This window comes from Pistacia vera, unplaced genomic scaffold (genome assembly GCF_008641045.1).
Source record: "Pistacia vera cultivar Batoury unplaced genomic scaffold, PisVer_v2 Contig408, whole genome shotgun sequence".
NCBI classification, from domain to species: Eukaryota; Viridiplantae; Streptophyta; class Magnoliopsida; order Sapindales; family Anacardiaceae; genus Pistacia; species Pistacia vera.
Window position 1 is genome coordinate 231,281 of NW_022196233.1, and position 19,843 is coordinate 251,123.

Genomic DNA, 19,843 nt, shown 5'->3' on the forward strand with positions numbered 1-19,843 from the left:
GTGTGTACTTGCTAACTACTAACCACGTATGTTCACTTCAGTTGAATGCACTCAATTTTACCTTCTCTTGTAAATTTAAAAAGTGATGGAAACTTTTGAGAAAATGTAAAGTTTGTTTACTTTTCATCTCATTTTCACTATTATTCATAATGATGCAGCTTCATTTGATAAATTTAAGAGATCTAAAATAAATCTGTTGAATCTAAGGATTTTCTAGCTAATTGAAAATGTTTGATACTACTGCAAACATAATATTGATCTTTTAAAAAACAGAGAAACTACAGAGCAATGGCTTCTGTACTATTTCTGATATGAAAATTTGACAATGGCTACAGCATGGACCTTACTGATTTTGAGGCATGAACAAATTCAGAAAATCTGCAACTACGTCCATAAAAAACTGCCTCAAGTGGAGAAGACATTCAATTTAATATTGGATATATAGATATATGAGTATTAAAACTCTGCTTTCCTTAGCGTAATTATAGGACAATTTGAACTTCAAATATACTTAAAAATTATATATAAAATATGCATAAAGAATTATCTGACATTTTATTCATTTATGTTGTGAACCTTAGGGTGAGTTTGGGGTTGTTGGAGCTTCTCCCATAGTCACTTATTTCATAATCTATAATCCTGAAAAGTGTTTAGTAAACTAGTTTAAAAAGCATTATCCAACAATCTGATTATCAAATAATCTATTTTATAAAGGGATTCCAAAAGCATGTATTTGTAGCTTTAAAATTCAAAATTTGCTTTTGAAAAGGTTAATTAAAAAAAAAAAAAAAAACCCTAAGATTAACTTAAATTCTAATTTTTTTAATTAAATGATTAATATAATAAAAATTTGAAAAATCTTTGAAACTGACCGACAAGAGGCTCGTAGAACATTAGCCGCTGGCGGTGGTCAAAGGTGCGTTTGATGACTCTACCAACTCTATTGGGTAGATCGTTGGCTGATTTACCCAATGGATCAATCATAGCGGCTGAAAGCTAGGACATTTCATAGCAACAGGCTAGAAAAGGTTTGGCGGTGTCGTTGGAATCGCCTCCAGCAACAGTGACCAACCACTGCCAGCAACCTTATGGGCCAGTTATTTAAAAAAATTATTTCCAATAATAAAAAAAAAACTTATTAAAAGAAACCTATTATTGTCATTTCATATTTATTACATATCATTTTCTAAAAGTAAAAATAATTTAAAAATTAAACAAAACAAACACCTAAAAACTTATAACAAAATTGTCTTTTGATTGATAAAGGTATCCCTTTAAATAGCTAGAGCTATGTTTATCACTTGAGATTATCTATAGAACTAAGATGTTGAGGTATTCCAATAGGAATAATGCTACAGTTATCGAAAGTAATGCACCGAATGACATAACACAATCTTGACTGTCTATTAATATTAAGTTATAATTAATCGATGGTCAGAATTATGTCACGTTATTTGATGCATAAATTCTATATCTGGGCAAGGGACCGGTCCCTTGCGGGCCCAGGCCTAGGCCCGTTTGGGACTGGTCCCAAATGGGACCAGTCTCTCATGGGCCTGGGACCGGTCCCAGGCCCATGAGAAAAATCAGGACCCAGACCAGGCCTTAGGCCTGGTCCGGACTGGTCCCATGGGCCCAGGACCGGTCTTAGGACCGGTCCCATGGGGTTTGGAAAATTTTATTTTCCCCCCTCAATTTTTTTTATATTTTGGGGGCAAAACAAAATTTATAGGGGGTTTTTAGTATTTTTTAGGGGTTGATTAGTAAGTTTCTAAAAATTTAATTAATTTTAAAAAATAATAAATTAATAGTTAATTTTAATTTTTAACATAAATATAATATTCACATTTCACACATTCACGCTTCACAAATAAACAATTAAATAATTTTTTTATTAAATTATTCATCTTCAATTTCATCGTCAACACTAGTTACATTATTCAAATCTGTATTCCTAAAGAGTTCGAGTAGTTCGGGATCTTCAGGGTGCTGTTGTAGTCTTCTTTTCATGAGTCCAATCCTGTAAACACGTTATCACTTGAATCATCTCATCGGTTAAAGAAAATCTTCTGTTTTCAACAATCCGACCACTCGTTGAAAATGTTGACTCGGATGCAATTGTAGAAACCGGCACAGATAAAATGTCACGTGCCATTTGGGATATAATGGGGAATTGACTTCTTGTGGTTCCACCATTGAAGAATATCCATGCAAGTGTCTCTTCATCGTCATAAAGGTCAAGTCACCTGTAGGTAGCGAGTCATTCATTGGGCTATGTATGTACGAGCTGGAGCTAGAGCTGGAGCTTCTGCTACCTGCTACATACGCCCACTTGGTCGACCATTGAGGGGGGCTACATCAAGGTTCTGATCGCCTCTCCCAGATGTTCCACTTCCACTTCCACTTACACTTCTACTTGCATTGTACTGTTTCATAAAAGAAAAAAGCCATCCAATTTGTTTTTAAAGTCAGTCAAATAAGACGTATAATCATGTCCTAAATAATGGCATAACTCCTAATTACACCGTTAACTACAGATAATTTAAACCTAGGATCTAGAAAAAGGCCTAATCCATATAAGAATGAAATATCTAACCAATATCTCTATATTTTTCTTCCATATTTTAAACAATTTCACTAAAAATGTTATCATGTCTATATTGATAAAAAGTTTAGCAATTTGAACTAAAATATCTAACACTAAATTAGTAGTTGGATAATAAATACCACTTAAGTATTAGTAGCATCATAAAATTTTAAGAAATGAATAAAAAAGTTCACAACACCCCCAATCATCATAATCGACAACTTCCTCTGGATAGGTCTTCCAGTTGACGAAATTTGTAATTTGTTTCACGGTGGGAAAGCTTTTTCCAACATCAAGTAGGTAGAGTTCAAAGGATAGGCATGTCTGTACATAACTTCAAAGGTCGAACCGATGGGTCCTCTTGCTTGCAATATTTGAAGTACTCTTGTCATCTTTTATGCTACCACCGACGATAAATCGATAGCTACGCACCCTCTCAAGTCTCATCCTGAATGTATAGCATCTAAACCTGCTTTAACTATCAAATTGATGATGTGACAAGCACATCTCTGGTGATAAAATTTGTCTTCACCAAGCGGATCCAATTTCTTTTCAAATAAGATATTGCTGCAGTGTTAGCAGCTGCATATCAAGCGTTAGCGCTACAACTCTATCAGTTAAAATATTCTTGCAAAACTTCAAGAATTGTAAAATAAATAGTTTCAACACTATGTTTTTCATATAATGGTTTAAAACTCATCAATTTTTATTGTAAACCCCAATTATGATCTAAGAAAGTACGTAACAGTTAAAAAATCGGTTTTTGATCTACAAGCCCATATGTCGATGTAAGTGCAATAGATATATTCCTAAAATTTGAAATTCTTTTTAAGTTTATTATTTATTTTATTACAAAGTTTTGGTATATCTCTTCTACTTGTAGTTCTACTAACAGGGGTATATGCTGGACAAAATGCAGTTTTAACCATATTAACAAAAAAAGATTTTCAGATAAACAAATGGGAGAGTCTGTAGCAACTATATATCTTGCTATTTCCTCTCGTGCAACATGTGTATTGTATTGCCATGTGAGAGAGTTGAGGATGTGGATTAAATTAAGTTGAGTTTGAATTTGTCTACCTGATCCGCTTGAAGATGCATTTATTTGGGGATGCTCTCTTCTACGTGTCGTCTCATCGTCGAAGTCCCCTTCTCAGCCCAATAATGGTTCCACATGAATTACATATCCCACACGATTCTTCCCCCTCCCCATTTGTCTTTGGCCTTTTTGATTTAGTGAAGTATCGTCAGACATCGGACACGACCCTCTTGACGGTCGAGGGGTTGGGCTATGTCGTGCCCGTGACTCGCAGTCACATGTGTTTTGCTACACCTCGTCCGGCCGAATGTGGTTGTGGATTACAGCTAATCTCTGGAGAAATGGTGAAATGAAAATGGATTGAAGGCTTCAATTTCTTCGGTGATGGAACGTAAAACTCATTTAGGGAAGACATTATAAATTTATGATAAAATAATAAATAATTAAAATGAAAAGAAATTAAATAATAATGAAATTGTGATGATATTGAAAAATGAAAAAATTTGAATAATATAAAATAATTATAAATATAATTGAATGAGAAATTGATTGGAGATTTGGAGTAGAGAGTTGAGAGAATGAGAATGAGAGATTGAGAGATTGGTGTGAAAAAAAATTAAAGGTTTTAGGGTTATTTATAGTGTAGTTGTGGGGGGGGAAATGAAAAAAAAAATTTATTATATAAATAATAAATGTAACCGTTGGCACTTGACAGTTACCGTCGGCTGCAACGGTTATTTTTTTTTTTTTAATAAATTTTGTAAAATTTTATTTTAGTCCTTGAATTTATACATGATTTAGGGGGTTTAATGTAATTTTACAAATGATTAAATTGATAAAAGACAAAAAAACTTTTGGGCCAGGCGGGCCTTGGAGGAGGGCCCGGGCCCTCCTCCTTAGGCCTGGTCCCGTTTTGGGACTAGCCTCCTAGGAAGGTCCTCCCAAGGATCGGTCCTAGGACCGGTTTTTGGAGCTAGGCTTTTGGGCCCGGTCCCAAATGCCCAGCTCTAATAAATTCGATGCACTACTCTCGATATCTCTATTATTTTCCATTCCAATAGTGCTCTCTATTGTTTATGTCATAATGGGCCATCAGCCCATACATTCTCTGGTTACAAATATAGATGGAGTAATTGGCATCTCATTAATAGACTAAGAGGTGTTTGTCTAAGCTTATAAGCTGGTCAAACTAGTTTATAAGTTTTAAAATTAAGTAGACCTGTTTGTTTATAACTTTTTTAAACTTAAAGTTGAGCTATAAGCAACAAAAAATAAGTTGGGAAGAGGTTTTTTTTTTTTTTTTTTTTTTTTTTTTCTTTTTTTTTTTTTTTTTTTCTATAAGCTAGTTTGACAAAGTATATTATCATATTATCCTTATTTAATTTTAAAATTTCATAGTATACCCTTGTTTAATGTAGTACCCTTTTTAGTTATTTTATAATAAAATGTACTTATAAGTCATATTTTACCAAACACGTCAACTACTTATTAGTCATAAGTACTTTAACCAAACACGTAATTGCTTAAAATTTCAAATGCTTAAAAGCTAAAATTAGCTTATAAACATTTGTTGCTTATAAGCTAATTTTCATAAGCTCAGACAAACATCCCCTAAACAAATCTCATTTCTTATTTTCTTGAGGCATCTTATTTCAAAATTCTAAAATTAATTTTTCTTCTTATTGACACCTTATAAATTCCATAAATGCCTTTCATTGTAATTTTTAATATTTTAAAAAAGTTAACATTTTATTTCCTTCGCTTCTGTTATATACTGCCACCATCATTATTACTAAAATAAATTTCAGATAATTAAATTGAAATTTAAAAAAAAAAAAAAAAAAAAATCCTTAGAAGTAATCTCAGTATCATAATACAGTTAAACAACACAATATATATATATTAAAACAACTCCCACTACTTTAAAAAACAAGATAAAAGTAGATTTATATGCGAAGAAATTAAAAACTAATAATTTTGTATTGCTTGCAAAATGATATATCCATTGCAAATATTCTTCCTCCATTAAATTAATTTTCTTTTTTTTTTTCTAATAATGATTTGAATAACATAAAAATATTAGGGTTTATCAGATAATAGTGGGTGGTCAAAAGAATAGGAAATTATAGTTAATTTTAATAATTTAATATGGGATAAATCTGTCATTATAAAACTTATTAAAAACTAGGGCTTCTTTAGTCCATTAGTAAGTTGCCAATAGATCCACTAAAAAATATATCCTAAACAAGATCCAAAATTAACATAAGTAACTTTTCTATCAATAAGCATACACTCTTTTTGCCATTTTTGTCAATAAACGGACATGTTTTACTAAAAAATGTCTTTTGATTGATAATGGTGTCCGTTTATTTTTTACACAAATAAAACTTGTGTCGTTTCTTCTTTAATTTTTTTTTTTTTTTAAAAGGTGTCCTTCAATTGATAATAACCCAATATGAAATTGATTGTAAAAATATAGGTTTCTTTTTTCAATTTGAAGAAAATCAAATGCTTAAACTCAATGACATTCATTCATACTGAAAATCAAATATTCACAGTAAAATATAAATTTTGATACACAAATATTTCTTTACACTTTATGACTAATCAAAGATATTACATTAGTGGATAGAGAAACTTTGTTAGCTCAAAAACTCAAGAGTTATTTGAAAGATTCTTTACAATGCATACTAGATTATTTTCTAAATTCGACCCTTTTTTGTTCTCGCATCTATTTTCCATCAATTAAATAACAAATGAGTGAAAATAATGCATATACTTTCACATATATGTCATTATTTTGTTCATTTGTCTTCATGTAAAAAGACATGAAAAATAAATCTAAATGCAAAAGTAACACTTGAAAAAGGGTTCTGTACTGTGATATCGATCATGAGCTCCCAACTAACATTCCAATGAAGACAAAGAAAGTCTTAATTACTGGATCCTTCCAGCTCTATAAACTTATCAGAAAGTCGGTAAGTTTCTTCTCCATACAATACAATTTTAAGTTGCAGGTAGAAAAAGGCAGCTAGCTCATGGCACCATCACCATCACCATCAATATTTGGTCATCCAAGTCACAGAAACCTGCGGCTACTCACTTCATTCACTGACATCCTTAAACTAGTGTTATATCTCATTCTATTTTTGGTCCCGAAGCAGCCGGTTGTTTCACAATCAATAATAAAAAATCTACCAGGATTTCCGGGAAACCTCCCTTTCAAACTTGAAACTGGGTGAGTGCAGTTTTATTCTCTTCATTAATTATATATACATGTATATGGCTTACTTTAACTTAAATTTGCACTTATTATTATTATAATCAATAATGTTTATTGTGGGATCTATGGAATTAATAAATAATTAAGGTATGTTGGGATGGGTTACTTGGAGGAGGTGCAGCTATTTTACTACTTTATTGAGTCAGAGAGAAGTCCAAAAGATGATCCGCTCCTGCTTTGGCTCACCGGTGGCCCTGGTTGCTCCGCGTTGTCCGCTCTGTTTTATGAAATCGGTATTTTTATAAAATTTCCCTTTATCTTTTTATCTTATTTGTCAAGAAAATATGATGCTTTCATGACGAAAATCTACTGAAGATTATAAGTTAAACTGAAGAAGATGATTTATTTATTTAATGGCAAAACCTCATCAAAACCCACTTCTATGCACAGGGACACAATGCTTAAGGCCCTTTTCGTACACAATTTTTTACTACTTTATTTCCTATTCTATCCAAAATACAATATTTATTTCTTTATTCTCAAAATATTATTTTATATTATTCAATTTTTTTTAAACCCCTTAAATTTGTTAATTAACAACACCCCTAAAAAAAAATTTAGAAATTGACAAAAACACTTCAACAATCCACATTTGTCAGATTCATGTCACCACCACCGGAAGCTATCTGATATCTGGTATAATGGCACACAATTGGCTGGATCTGGCCGGTAGTGTGCTGATCTAGTCTTTTTCTGTTAAATCCATAGTGGATGTGATTGCAAAAGGCCAGATCTTTGGCCGTAACCAGTCGTCAACGATTGCCATATCTTTGGCCGTCATTGACCACCAAACGCGGCCAGATCTAGTCGTAGATCTGGCCAGAAAAGGTCATATCGACGTACGACTGATCAGATCCAACCAGTCGTACGCTGATACAGTGACTCCGGCTACCCTTCGACGGTGGTGGCCAATTGTCGATATTTAGTGAATGAATGAAGATGTTTTTGTTAATTTTTAATATTTTATTATAACGGTGTTTAGTAAATATTTTTATTAATTTTTAAATCTTATACCATAATGACCATTTAATTTTATCTTTTTTTTTAAATATTATTCTAAAAAGTGTCGAAATAAACTAATTGTAACCTAATATATAAATGTTGACCGGAGGGTGGTTTGCTTTGTGAACGGCTCATCAAGTCAAAAAATATATCCAAAGAAAGAGTTGATTATCAAGTGTCAACTATTTAAGACAGACATTATTATTATTTTATCTAACTGTCACTCGCGTCATCTACTTTAAAACACGTGTTAATAAAACTCTTTTACATTAATAAATTAATATCTTTTACTTTATAATTTAAAAATAAAAAACTTTGATTAATAAATTTGTTTAATTTATTTAAAATGGAGGAAATTTATTTTAACTTTTCATTTAAGTTTTTTTAACAGATGTCTGAAGTTTTACATATTCTAAGTTTGTCTACTAATTTTTTATTTATCACAAGTGATTGATATTAAAATAAATAGTATTATGCATGTGGATATTGAAATAAGATAATTGATGATATGACAATAATTAATTAGTTTAATTACCTCTAGATGATCAAGTGGTTTGATAGAGATTTTTGGGTGTATTACTCAATAGGTTTTGAGTTTATGTCCCTCTTCGATTGCTAATAGGGATAGTTATTGGAGTTTTTACCTGGTCGATAGTTTTAAGATCTCAAGGGATTAGTTGAGGTACGCGTAAGCTAACCTAGACATCCCTGGTAATAAAAAAAAAAAAAAAATTAATTAGGTTTTGGAATACAAACTTACTATGTATAACATTATTATCATTTTATTGTTTATACAACAATAACTTCAAAATTTTACGTCATAGGACCAATTAGAGTATTAAATTTATAAAATTAATATTACCAAGAAATTAGTATCTGAGCAGCCACTTTTGCTCTTATGTAATTTAATAGCCAAAATCATGTTACTGGAGACTCTTATTATAATTTTACAGGTTGCCAACATAATATTTCTGGATGCACTTGTTGGTACTGGCTTCTCTTATGCAAAAACTTCTGAAGGATATAACATAGGAGATCTAACTTCAGCATCTCAAACCTATGAGTTTCTAAGAAAGGTGACAAAGATCTCTCAAAAGCAGTGTAAATATTTCTTCGGTTTTTTTTCTTTAAAGCCGTAAGACATTTTAAATTGCCTGCAATATATACCGAATTTTGTGAACTTGCATTTTTCAAGCTTACCATGAGTCGGTTACCTCTCAATTCTGGAATGAGCAAGATTCAATTTGGAAACTTTTTTATGCTGTTACAAGAGATCTTATTTGAACATTGTGTGTGCGTTTGTTATTAAGTCAATAATGCGCCTTTGCAGTGGCTCCTGGATCACCCCAAATTTCTCTCGAATCCGCTCTATGTTTCTGGTGATTCTTATTCGGGCATGACTGTTCCAATCATTGTTCAGAAAATGTACAATGGTAACCGGTTATTTCCCCTTTTTAGTTCATAATTATTATGAGTAAACACCATGAAACTAAAAAAGGATTTTTTTGGGGGGATATAGTTTATATGTGCATTATAGTTAATCCAACATGAAGCATGTTTTTGTGTTCTCATTTATTTCATGTTCTTGCAGGTATTAAAGAGGGAGATGTGCCATTATGAATATCAAAGTACATAATCTGATTTAGTAACTGAAATACAATTCCTGTTCATATTGATGCCTTTATTGTTTAAGCATTGGGAGATTTATATAACCTAATTGTTTTTCTGCAAAATGAACTCAGGGATACGTGCTAGGTAACCCATTTACCGATGTGAAAACCGACCTCAATTCAAGAATTATCTTCGCTCACAAAGAGGGATTACTATCAAAACAGCTCTATGAGGTGAATTTATATTATGAGCAGCGTTGTTTGATGCAATACTATATTAAAAACGTAATTTGTTCTCTTTCTTGTAACTTCAATTCATCATTATGGCATTGTTTTTTCTAATGGTAAAGAATGCATTGTTCTATGTATGTCAAGTCAACTAAAATAAATTGCAAGGGTGAGTATATGCGCCCAGATACAAATAACTCACTGTGTATGGGCGATCTTGAAGTTGTGAATAAGGTAAATATCATCTTGATCTCTCGGTTTCCCAAAGATCCTGTTATCATCGTTTTTAATTTTTGTAGGCCTGAAAATCTTTTACTGTTAACCCTTCAGTGCCTGGAAAAAATATATATGCCTCAAGTGTTGGAACCAAAGTGTAGTACACTCACTCCTAAACCAATTGGGCATCCAAGTTTTCTGCAGGGAGAGCATTCCATGGATGTTCACCTTTCAACTCCACAACTTCTTGGACAATGGTGTCGAGTAAATGTCCTTTCATCGGTTTGAAAATTGAATACAAGTAATTACTTCAGAATATTATGTATATGAATTTAAATATGTAATGAATTATATTTGTTTTTCAGAATTATAATTATCTATGGTCTTACATTTGGGCTAATGATCAAACTGTTCAGAAAGCTCTTAATGTTCGAGAGGTAAGTATGTTAATACAATTAAATAAGAAATCGTATGTTACATCAAATAATACAATTAAGTTGTAGTGAATGTGGCTCACTTTCAGGGAACTATAAAAGAATGGGAGAGATGCAACAGTAGCTTCTCTTCAACATATGTACATGACATCATTACTAGTATCGATTATCAACGAAACCTCACCAGAATTACAACTTATCGAGCACTTATCTACAGGTATATATTTTTCAAATTTTTTGTATTCTTCTCCATCAAAAAGTATTGTAAAAGTTACTTAATTCTTTTCTACGTCAATCGATGCAATTTTTTTCCAAGACAAATAATATTTTCTTCACAAAGTATTATTTTATTTTCCCACAGCGGTGATCATGACATGGTTATTCCATATGTGGGAACACAAGAATGGATAGAATCTCTGGGATTGTCTCTTAGCAATGATTGGGAACCATGGTTTGTTGATGGACAAACTGCAGGGTTCGTTTCTTGTTCTATATATATATATGACCTTTTTGCAAAATTAATTTACATTTCAATGTTTCTCAGCATCATATTGACTTTATATCCCTTCAAATTTGATCACTCGCAGATACAACCTAATGTATTCATTGAAGAAATACAGTTTGACATATGTGACTGTTAAGGCAAGCATGAATCCTTCGTTGCATTAATCAATTCTAGTTTCTGAAAAAGAATTCAAGTGAAAAGTACTCAAAAATTTTAATTGTAATCTTGTTTCATTTTACAGGGAGCTGGTCACACAGCACCAGAGTACAGGCCTAAAGAATGTCTTGCCATGATTGATAGGTGGTTTGCTTATTATCCTCTTTAGTATATATAATTATATTATGTATATTTATGTTCAAAATATATGATTTTTGAATTTATGAAAAATGAATTCTGCGAGATGGATGTTTGTTTAACTAAAACACTGCATGCAAAATGCATGGAATCAGACTAATATTATGTTTTTTTATAGAATTATGAAGTGATAATTTTTGTATCTGACAACTTATATTATACTTAACCATCATTAGTTGGTCTAATGATAAAAGAGCAAAAGAAGGTTTTATGAGTTTTTGAATTCGAATCCCTCAAACACTAATAAGAGTGATTATTGGGGTTCTTATCTGACAACAGTTTCAATACATTGAGGGATTAGTTAAGGTGTGGGTAACCTGGCGCAGACACCCCTAATGATAAAAAAAAATTAAAAAAAAAAAAAACTGGCATTATATAAAATAATCTTTTTTATATTTCTTGAAATTGTTAGATCAAAGTTAAATTTATTCTGGGAAAGTTACTTTCTGAGAGAACAAAAGCAATTTTTAATAGAAATTTATGTTACCATGTGAATGGATGTAATAGTATTTGGATGAACTTTTAATTAGGAATGATAATTTTGTGGTATGATAAGTCATGTTAGTAAATATTAAATGCTAAATTTTTAATAAAATATGACTTCCTGAATGTTTTAAATTTGATATTTCGATTACATGTAGATTTTTTTTTAATCCTAATCAAAATTTTCTAACAATAATATTTTTTGGCGTTATAATTTAGCCAATACAAATTGATAAAACCTCATAGGCGGGGATGATTAACGACAATCCTAAAAGAGTCAAGTGACCTATAAGACAAGAAATTGGGCTTGAGATGGTTGGGCCTAACCCGTGATTCCTTGCTAAATGGGAAATGGGTCCACGTCTATGCCAAGATAACAAATTGAATTTGAGTAGTGTTATTTAAGCCCAACTCAATCTTTTTCCACATTCCAATATTAATGAAAATGATTTAAAAATATAATTTAGGGTGTTTGGTTCGAGGTGAAATAAGATAAATCCTGTAATCTTTGTTTAATTTTCAAGATTTTCTTATTTGATTGTCAAGTAATATAATATTACAGTAATATTTTATTACAAATAGTGGTTACTATTGATAATATTGGAGGTAATCAGATTACCTTCCTAGGGGGTGTTAATGTTAGATTACCAGGGTAATCATAATTTTTACCCTATTTTACCCTTAATATTTTATCATTCTGAACACATTTGCCCTCATATGTCTACCAAATAACATTTACCCAGACCCCCTACATTTGAGAACTTAGCTAAAACACCCCCGCCACAAAAAAGTTTAAAAGTTAACAAAATACCCCTAATCATCCAAGACCACCGTCGGCCGCTAGCCACCACCGCTGGCTAGGGGTGTTTGGTTCCGGGTACCCTGCACTTTTTGAAGGAACCGGAACCAACGGTTCCTTGAAATTTGGAACCAGAACCGGAACCGACGGTTCCGGTTCCTAGGTACCCAGAACCAGAACCTGTAACAACGGTTCCGGTTCCAGTTCCGATTCTGGGTACCTTGTAAAATTATCATGACCCCCCAAAAGTTTTTAAAATGGCAAAAAAAATCCTTAAAAACTTACAAATATCCCCCTACCTGGCACTTGTTAACAAAAATAAAATTACAAATTATAAATTCAAAATTACAAGCTCCATTACTTTGTAATGGTAGATTCTCAAAAGTCAAACCAACTTACTTTAAATGTTATGAAATATAAATATAAATGTATTCACATTACTTTTTCTACAAAAGTTTTTATTAACCCCCCTAATATTTTATTTTATTTTATATTAGTCTCGGTTCCTGGTTCTGGTTCCGATTCCTAACTATAGGAACCAGAACCAGAACCGCACAATAACGGTTCCAAAAATTTGGAATCGGAACCTACCCATTGATGATTGGTTCTGGGTAGGAACCGGAACCAAACCCAGGGTACCCGCCGGTTCTGGTTCCAACCGGTTCTTTTGAACACCCCTACCGCTGGCCACCGGTGAAAGTCGTCATATCGGCACAAGACCGGCAGGATCTTGCCGGTCGTGTGCCGATAAGGACATTTCCGACCATGGATTTGTGATCCATGGCTGGAAACGACCAGATTTGGTCGTTTCACGGCCAAAGATGTCACCGTTTCACGGCCAAAGATCTAGCCTTTTCACGGCCACATCTTTGGCCGTGAAATGGCCAGATTAACTGCCAGATCTAGCCGTGAAACGACTATATTCAAGGCCAGATTTGGTCGAATTAGGCCTGATCGACGTACGACCAGCCAGATCCGGTTGGTCGTGCACCATTACAGCGGCTTCCAGTGGTGGTGGTGGTTACAGTCGGTGGTTTGGGGTGAGTGGGGGTGACTTTGCTACAAATTAAAGTTATATATGGTTGGGGTGTTTTGGTAAAATTTCAAATATAAGGGGGTTAAAAGAAATAATTTAAAAAATAATATTATATTATTATTTTAAAATGAGAGCAATTTAGTAATCTACATAACATACCCACTCATTTATCCTCCCAACCAAACATATTGTTATAAAATACCCATCAATTTATTCCAACCGACCAAATACATTTCTCTAAAGATTCCCTACTGATCTATCTTTCCAGTAATACAACATTCCTCAATAATATAACATTTCCTGAACCAAACGCTACCTTATAGACATATTACATTTCATTCCAAAACCATCTCTGTGAACTCTGAAAAAAATAAATAAAAAAAAAAGCTTTATATTTTATAATATTTAGAATTTTTACTCAACTTAAATTCTTATTGACCCCACAAAATTTTATTATAAATTTATTAACATAAATGTTTTGAACCCACTCACTTAAAATTCTGGCTAAGTCCAATTTTTTTTTTTTTACCTAAGTTTCTTTGTTAACCTCGTCATCTTTTTTTTTTTTTTTTTTCGTGAATTAAATTTCAACCACTATTATTATCTAAACTTAAAACTAGGCAATTGTTTCTACTTGCAACAGTGATGTGGACGGTTGTATTTCACTTGACAGTGAAGGAAAGAGAGACGGTGTAAGAGAGAGGAAGAGAAGTTAAAAACAATAAAAACAATATTTGAAGGTTTGTGGATGAGATGGGTTGATGATGTGAAGTGAAATACACTAAAATATACAGTAAAAGCTCTCTATAGTAATACTTTATATAGGAATAAACTCTACATAATCATAAAAAATTATATTCCCAATTTGGAATAGTTATAAATAAGAATAAACTCCACATTGTAATAAGTTATAATTTTTCTAATTCCCGTCTTAAGGAAAGTTGCCCCCACATAGTAATAATTATCTATGTGTTGCAAAAAAAATATGGTATGTTACATTAAAGGTTTAAAATGAAATAAAATATTTATCTGAAATTGTTTGAGACAATAATTTATGTTTTAGAGTTGTTTCCACATCTTTTAACTTGTGGATACATTACTTGCTAGCATGTACATTTTTTTGTTAAAACCAGAACATTTCTAGTTTCTCAAACATGTTTAAAGCTTCTTGACATGAAATTTTTTGTATTTTCATATTATTATCCTCATAATTATTTCATTTCTCTTCTTGTTTAATTGTAGAAATGATTTCTTCTTTTGCTAAAGCATACATGATTTGTTACTCATTTAGATGATTAAGGAAGACATTAATATTCATTCAATTAGTGCAATGAAGTTGTCTGAATTTGATCACATAATTCTACAATGATTTTTTGATTCTCCTTATCTATTTCATTTATAACTTGTAATTCATCGACATTAGAGGTCTTAATTTTGTAATGCTTAAAACAATTGATAATTGTTTGTGGCTTCACATTAGTTGTCATGCAACAACTACATTTACAATTCTATCAAGGACAGTTATCTTTGTTGGTTTCAAAACACGATCTTCCATCCGTTTCAAAAGTAGGCAATTGAAGCGATAAATTGAAACCCTAATATTATTAAAACATGAATTGAAATCCTAATATTGTATTACTAAAACATTAATTATGAAATAAGAAATTTTTAAACTACTCCTCTATTAAGTTATAACCTCTTTATAGTAATAAAATTAGTTAGTCTCACCATTATGACATAGAGAGGTTTTACTATATATGCAATGGAGCTCAACAAAAGAATTCTAGGAAGATAATGATTTGAGATGGGTAATTTTGGATAAAATATATTTGTAAATTAATTATTTTTAATTAAATTTAGATAATTAATAGGACTTACAAAGATATTATTATGCACGTGAGATAATTATTTGTCTTCCACCTAAGATACTTATCCATTAAGCTTAATTTTTAAGGCCATTAATTGTTGTTAACAAGTGTTACAAAATGACTCAATTCATTGATTCATACTTATCTCTTTTTATTTGTCTCTTGTCCTCTTGATTGCCTAATGGCATTAGATGAGATCTTTGTATACACGGCATAAAAGAGATAAATAACACGGTTGTAAAAGAGAAAGTTTCAAACTTGATGAAAAGTTCTTTCTAACTATTAATCTAGTCCTCCTATTCTATAATCCCTCACTTTGACCCTTTCACATATCTCTTATCAATTCATCTATTACTCGTTAATTATTATATATCATACATCAATTTTTGATATAAATTTTTGAATATAAAATGATTTCTCATAAATTTGTTCAACTTAAGCATTAAAGGGTCACACCACAAAACTCATTAGTGGCTCCTAGTAATGAATCTTATGTTGACAACTCATCTTCAGCGTTACTAGGGGTGAGCGATTCCGGGTACCCTGCATTTTTCAGGGGAACTGGATCAGAACCGCATAGTACAGGTTCTTAAATGCAAGGAACCGGAAACTAAAATGCAGGTTTCAGTTCCTTTCCCGGGTACCCTCTAAAAAATTGTTACCCCCCAATTAGTTTAAAAAATGACAAAAATATCTTAAAAGTTTACAAATACACCCCTAACAAATTTTGATTATTCATTCATTTGTGTCTAATATAACTCATAAATCCTCTAATCAATTAAATTTCTAATCATTTAATTAATTACTAATGTTTAATGTTTATAATATAATGTCATAATTAATTAAATAATCATTTAATTATGTAATGTTATAATTAATAAAGTAATATACTATTTAACTATAATGTAATATTATTATTAATTAAATTTCTAATCATTTAATTAAGTATTATACTAATATTTATAATAGAATGTTATAATTAATTAAGTAATCATACTATAAATTTATAATGTAATGTTATAATTAATTAAAATTCTAATCATTTAATTAAGTATTGTGTAAATTACAAATGTTTATAATATAATGTCATAATCAATTAAGTAATCATTTAATTATGTAATGTTATAATTAATTATGTGATCATACTATAATGTAAAATTCTAATGAATTAAGTAATCATACTATACATCTATAATTTAATATTGTAATTAATTAAATTTCTAATCATTTAATTAATGTACTAAATACTAATGTTTATAATGGAATGTTATAATTGATTAAGTAATCATACTATAAATCTATAATGTAATGTTATAATTAATTAAATTTTTAATCATTTAATTAAGTAATGTAATAATGTAGTAAATTGCTAATGTTTATAATGTAATGTTATAAATTTATAATTAATTAAGTAATCATTTAACTATGTAATGCTATAATTAATTAAGTGATCATAATATAATGTAATGTAATGATGTTATAATTAATTACATAATAATTTAATTAAGTAATCATTTGTTTATAATGTAAAAAACAAAGTACCCTTTAAACTACTACCACCTCAACGACATTTTACCCCTCAATTAATAATCCTAAGTCAAAACAATTCTGACAATAACTTTTGACAAAACTTCAATAATTCTTAGAAGGAAACCCTCTAGATATTAAGAGCCAGTCTTTACAAAATTGCAATAATAGTGACCATGAAATCAATAAATATGATTCAACATCTAGACCTAAGTCAATAAACGTTATCACCAAATCAAAAGAATTTTTATTAGATATTATTGACAAAATACAGGACGAAGACATTAAAAGAGAATATTTATTAAAACTCAAAGAATTAATTTTATCCGAAGAAAACAAAAAGATGTAGATTCTTATAACTTAAAAACATATTAAAAAGATTTGACAAACCCACACAAGTTACTTAAGTGATTTACAAGAAGAAATCAATATCTGAAACATCAAGTTAAAGAATTGTAAAATGATAATATGAAATCAAAACAGATTTATTATATTTAAAAGCCTCCAAAGAACCTGTAGGACAACCATCAACCTTAAAATCAGATTCCAGATTAAAGAAACTGAAGATGCATTTATTAATGAATTTCTAAAATTCAATTTCAAAAATGGCATGTTTACATTAGGATCAATATTAATCATGAGTTAGATATTATTACACAAGCCCTAGTAGACACTGGAGCAGATCAAAATTGTATAAGAGAAGGATTAATTCCAATCAAATATTATGAAAAAACAAAAGAAAAATTATATGGACAAATGGTCAACAATTAAACATTAATTATAATTATCTAATGCTCATATTTGTATACAAAATTTTTGTATTAAAATACCTTTATTTTGCAAAAGATTTAGATCAAGACGTTATTTTAGGTACAACCTTTTATCACTCAAATTTACCCTTTTATTGTAACCAATAAGGGAATTAGAACATATTTTAGGACAAGAAGTACATTTGACTTTGTTAATCCTCCACATAAAAGATATAATAATTTAAAAGACTTATCAATCAAAAATAAATCTCGTTAACTATAAGAAAAGACAAATTCATTTCTTAAAAGAAGAATTGAAACATGAAAGATAAAATAGCAATTAGAAACTCCAAAAATTCAAGAAATTATTAAAAATTTAGAAAAACGATTTTCACAAGACATATGCTCAACAATTCCAAACGCCTTTTGGGATAAAAACAACATGTTCGTCGTCTTCCCTATATTAAAAACTTTGATGAGAAAAATATACCAACAAAAGCTAACCCATACAGATGAATAAGGAATTACTCGAACACTGTCATAAAGAAATCAAAGATTTACAAGATAAAAATTAATTAGACCAAGTAAATCTCCATGGAGTTGTTCTGCCTTCTATGTCAATAATGCGCAGAAAAAAACGAGGAGTTCCAAGATTAGTCATTAATTATAAACCATTAAACAAAGTATTAAATGGATTAGATATCCCTAACCACCACCTATACACCTTCTCCATCAAAACCTGTCGACATTAATCCACTTTTCAGTACATATGAAATCAGGATTTTGGCAAGTTCAAATAGATGAATTAGATAGATACAAAACAGCATTTAATGTTCCTTTTGGTCAATATGAATGGAACGTTATGCCTTTCGGATTAAAAAATGCACCATAATTTCAAAACATTATAATGATATCTTTAATCCCATATACACTTTACAAAGATACATTGACGATGTCTTAGTTTATTCAGAATCAATAGATCAACATTTAAAACATTTAAAATATTTGAAGAAATTATTAAAAGAAATGGATTAGTTGTTTCAGCCACAACAATGAAATTATTAAACAAACAGATTGGAATTAGAAAAATTATGCCCCCAAAATCTTTATTGATCAAATGAATCCGAAATACAACAAATATACAAGAACCAGACGGTACAATAAAATTAAAATTTAGAGAAACATCTTTAGAACAAAATCAACCCATAATTACTAACAAAAATCATCACAACCCTAGGATTGAAGAAATTATATCACCTAGCCCTTCGTCAACAACTTCAACAAGTAAATTAGTAGGAGTAAATTATTCCCCTCCTATACCAAAACCTGCTTATGAAAATACATCAAGTCCACCTAGTTCACCAACACAATCAGAAGTATTAGGACACTATAGTCAAATCAACACAATAACAAAACCTTTTGAAATTAACAAAGAATTATTAAAACAAGAATTCTTACAAAATTATAATAAAGAAAAAAGGCAAATATTCTTTACAAAATTTAGTCTAGAAGAACAAAATACCCTTAGATCTAAATGGTATCAGAGCCAAGTAGTGTCAATAGAAGTTATGCTTAGGAATTAAAAACCGCACAAAACAACACCCATAATCGTGTTACTGTAGCATATTACTGTTCACAGGATATTACTGTTCATCACTTTTCACTATTACTGTTCATGCACTGTAGCAGTCTACTGTNCGCAATGGAGCTCAACAAAAGAATTCTAGGAAGATAATGATTTGAGATGGGTAATTTTGGATAAAATATATTTGTAAATTAATTATTTTTAATTAAATTTAATAATTAATAGGACTTACAAAGATATTATTATGCACATGAGATAATTATTTGTCTTCCACCTAAGATACTTATCCATTAAGCTTAATTTTTATGGCCATTAATTGTTGTTAACAAGTGTTACAAAATGACTCAATTCATTGATTCATATTTGAGTAATGCTATAATTACCGAAGGTTGTACACCGAATTCGTGCATCGAATGACGTGACAAAATCATAACCGTTGATTCATTATAAGTTAATATTAATCAACGGTCAGGATTATGCTACGTTATTCGGTACATAAATTCGGTGTGTAATTTTCGGTAACTTTATCATTTTTCTT

At 30.6% G+C, this 19,843-nt stretch overlaps 1 protein-coding gene across 1 annotated transcript; it reads left to right on the forward strand.

Annotated features, from left to right (window-relative positions):
• The first annotated feature begins 6,608 nt into the window (after positions 1-6,608).
• On the forward strand, positions 6,609-11,349 carry LOC116142401 (serine carboxypeptidase-like 18). Its single transcript, XM_031427818.1, has 13 exons — positions 6,609-6,864; positions 6,997-7,142; positions 8,824-8,987; positions 9,242-9,344; positions 9,503-9,519; positions 9,654-9,755; positions 9,897-9,983; positions 10,080-10,229; positions 10,331-10,402; positions 10,489-10,616; positions 10,761-10,874; positions 10,987-11,041; positions 11,146-11,349. The coding sequence occupies exons 1-13, from the start codon at positions 6,665-6,667 to the stop codon at positions 11,227-11,229; spliced, it is 1,422 nt and encodes a 473-aa protein (XP_031283678.1). The 5' UTR covers positions 6,609-6,664; the 3' UTR covers positions 11,230-11,349.
• Positions 11,350-19,843: the final 8,494 nt, after the last annotated feature.

Bases quoted from the DNA above. Each gene is read 5' to 3' on its own strand.
- LOC116142401 (XM_031427818.1), top strand. From the start codon at position 6,665: ATGGCACCATCACCATCACCATCAATATTTGGTCATCCAAGTCACAGA. The intron at 6,865-6,996 runs GTGAGTGCAGTT...TAAATAATTAAG, and splicing joins CCTTTCAAACTTGAAACTGG to GTATGTTGGGATGGGTTACT. The intron at 7,143-8,823 runs GTATTTTTATAA...GTAATTTAATAG, and splicing joins CGCTCTGTTTTATGAAATCG to CCAAAATCATGTTACTGGAG.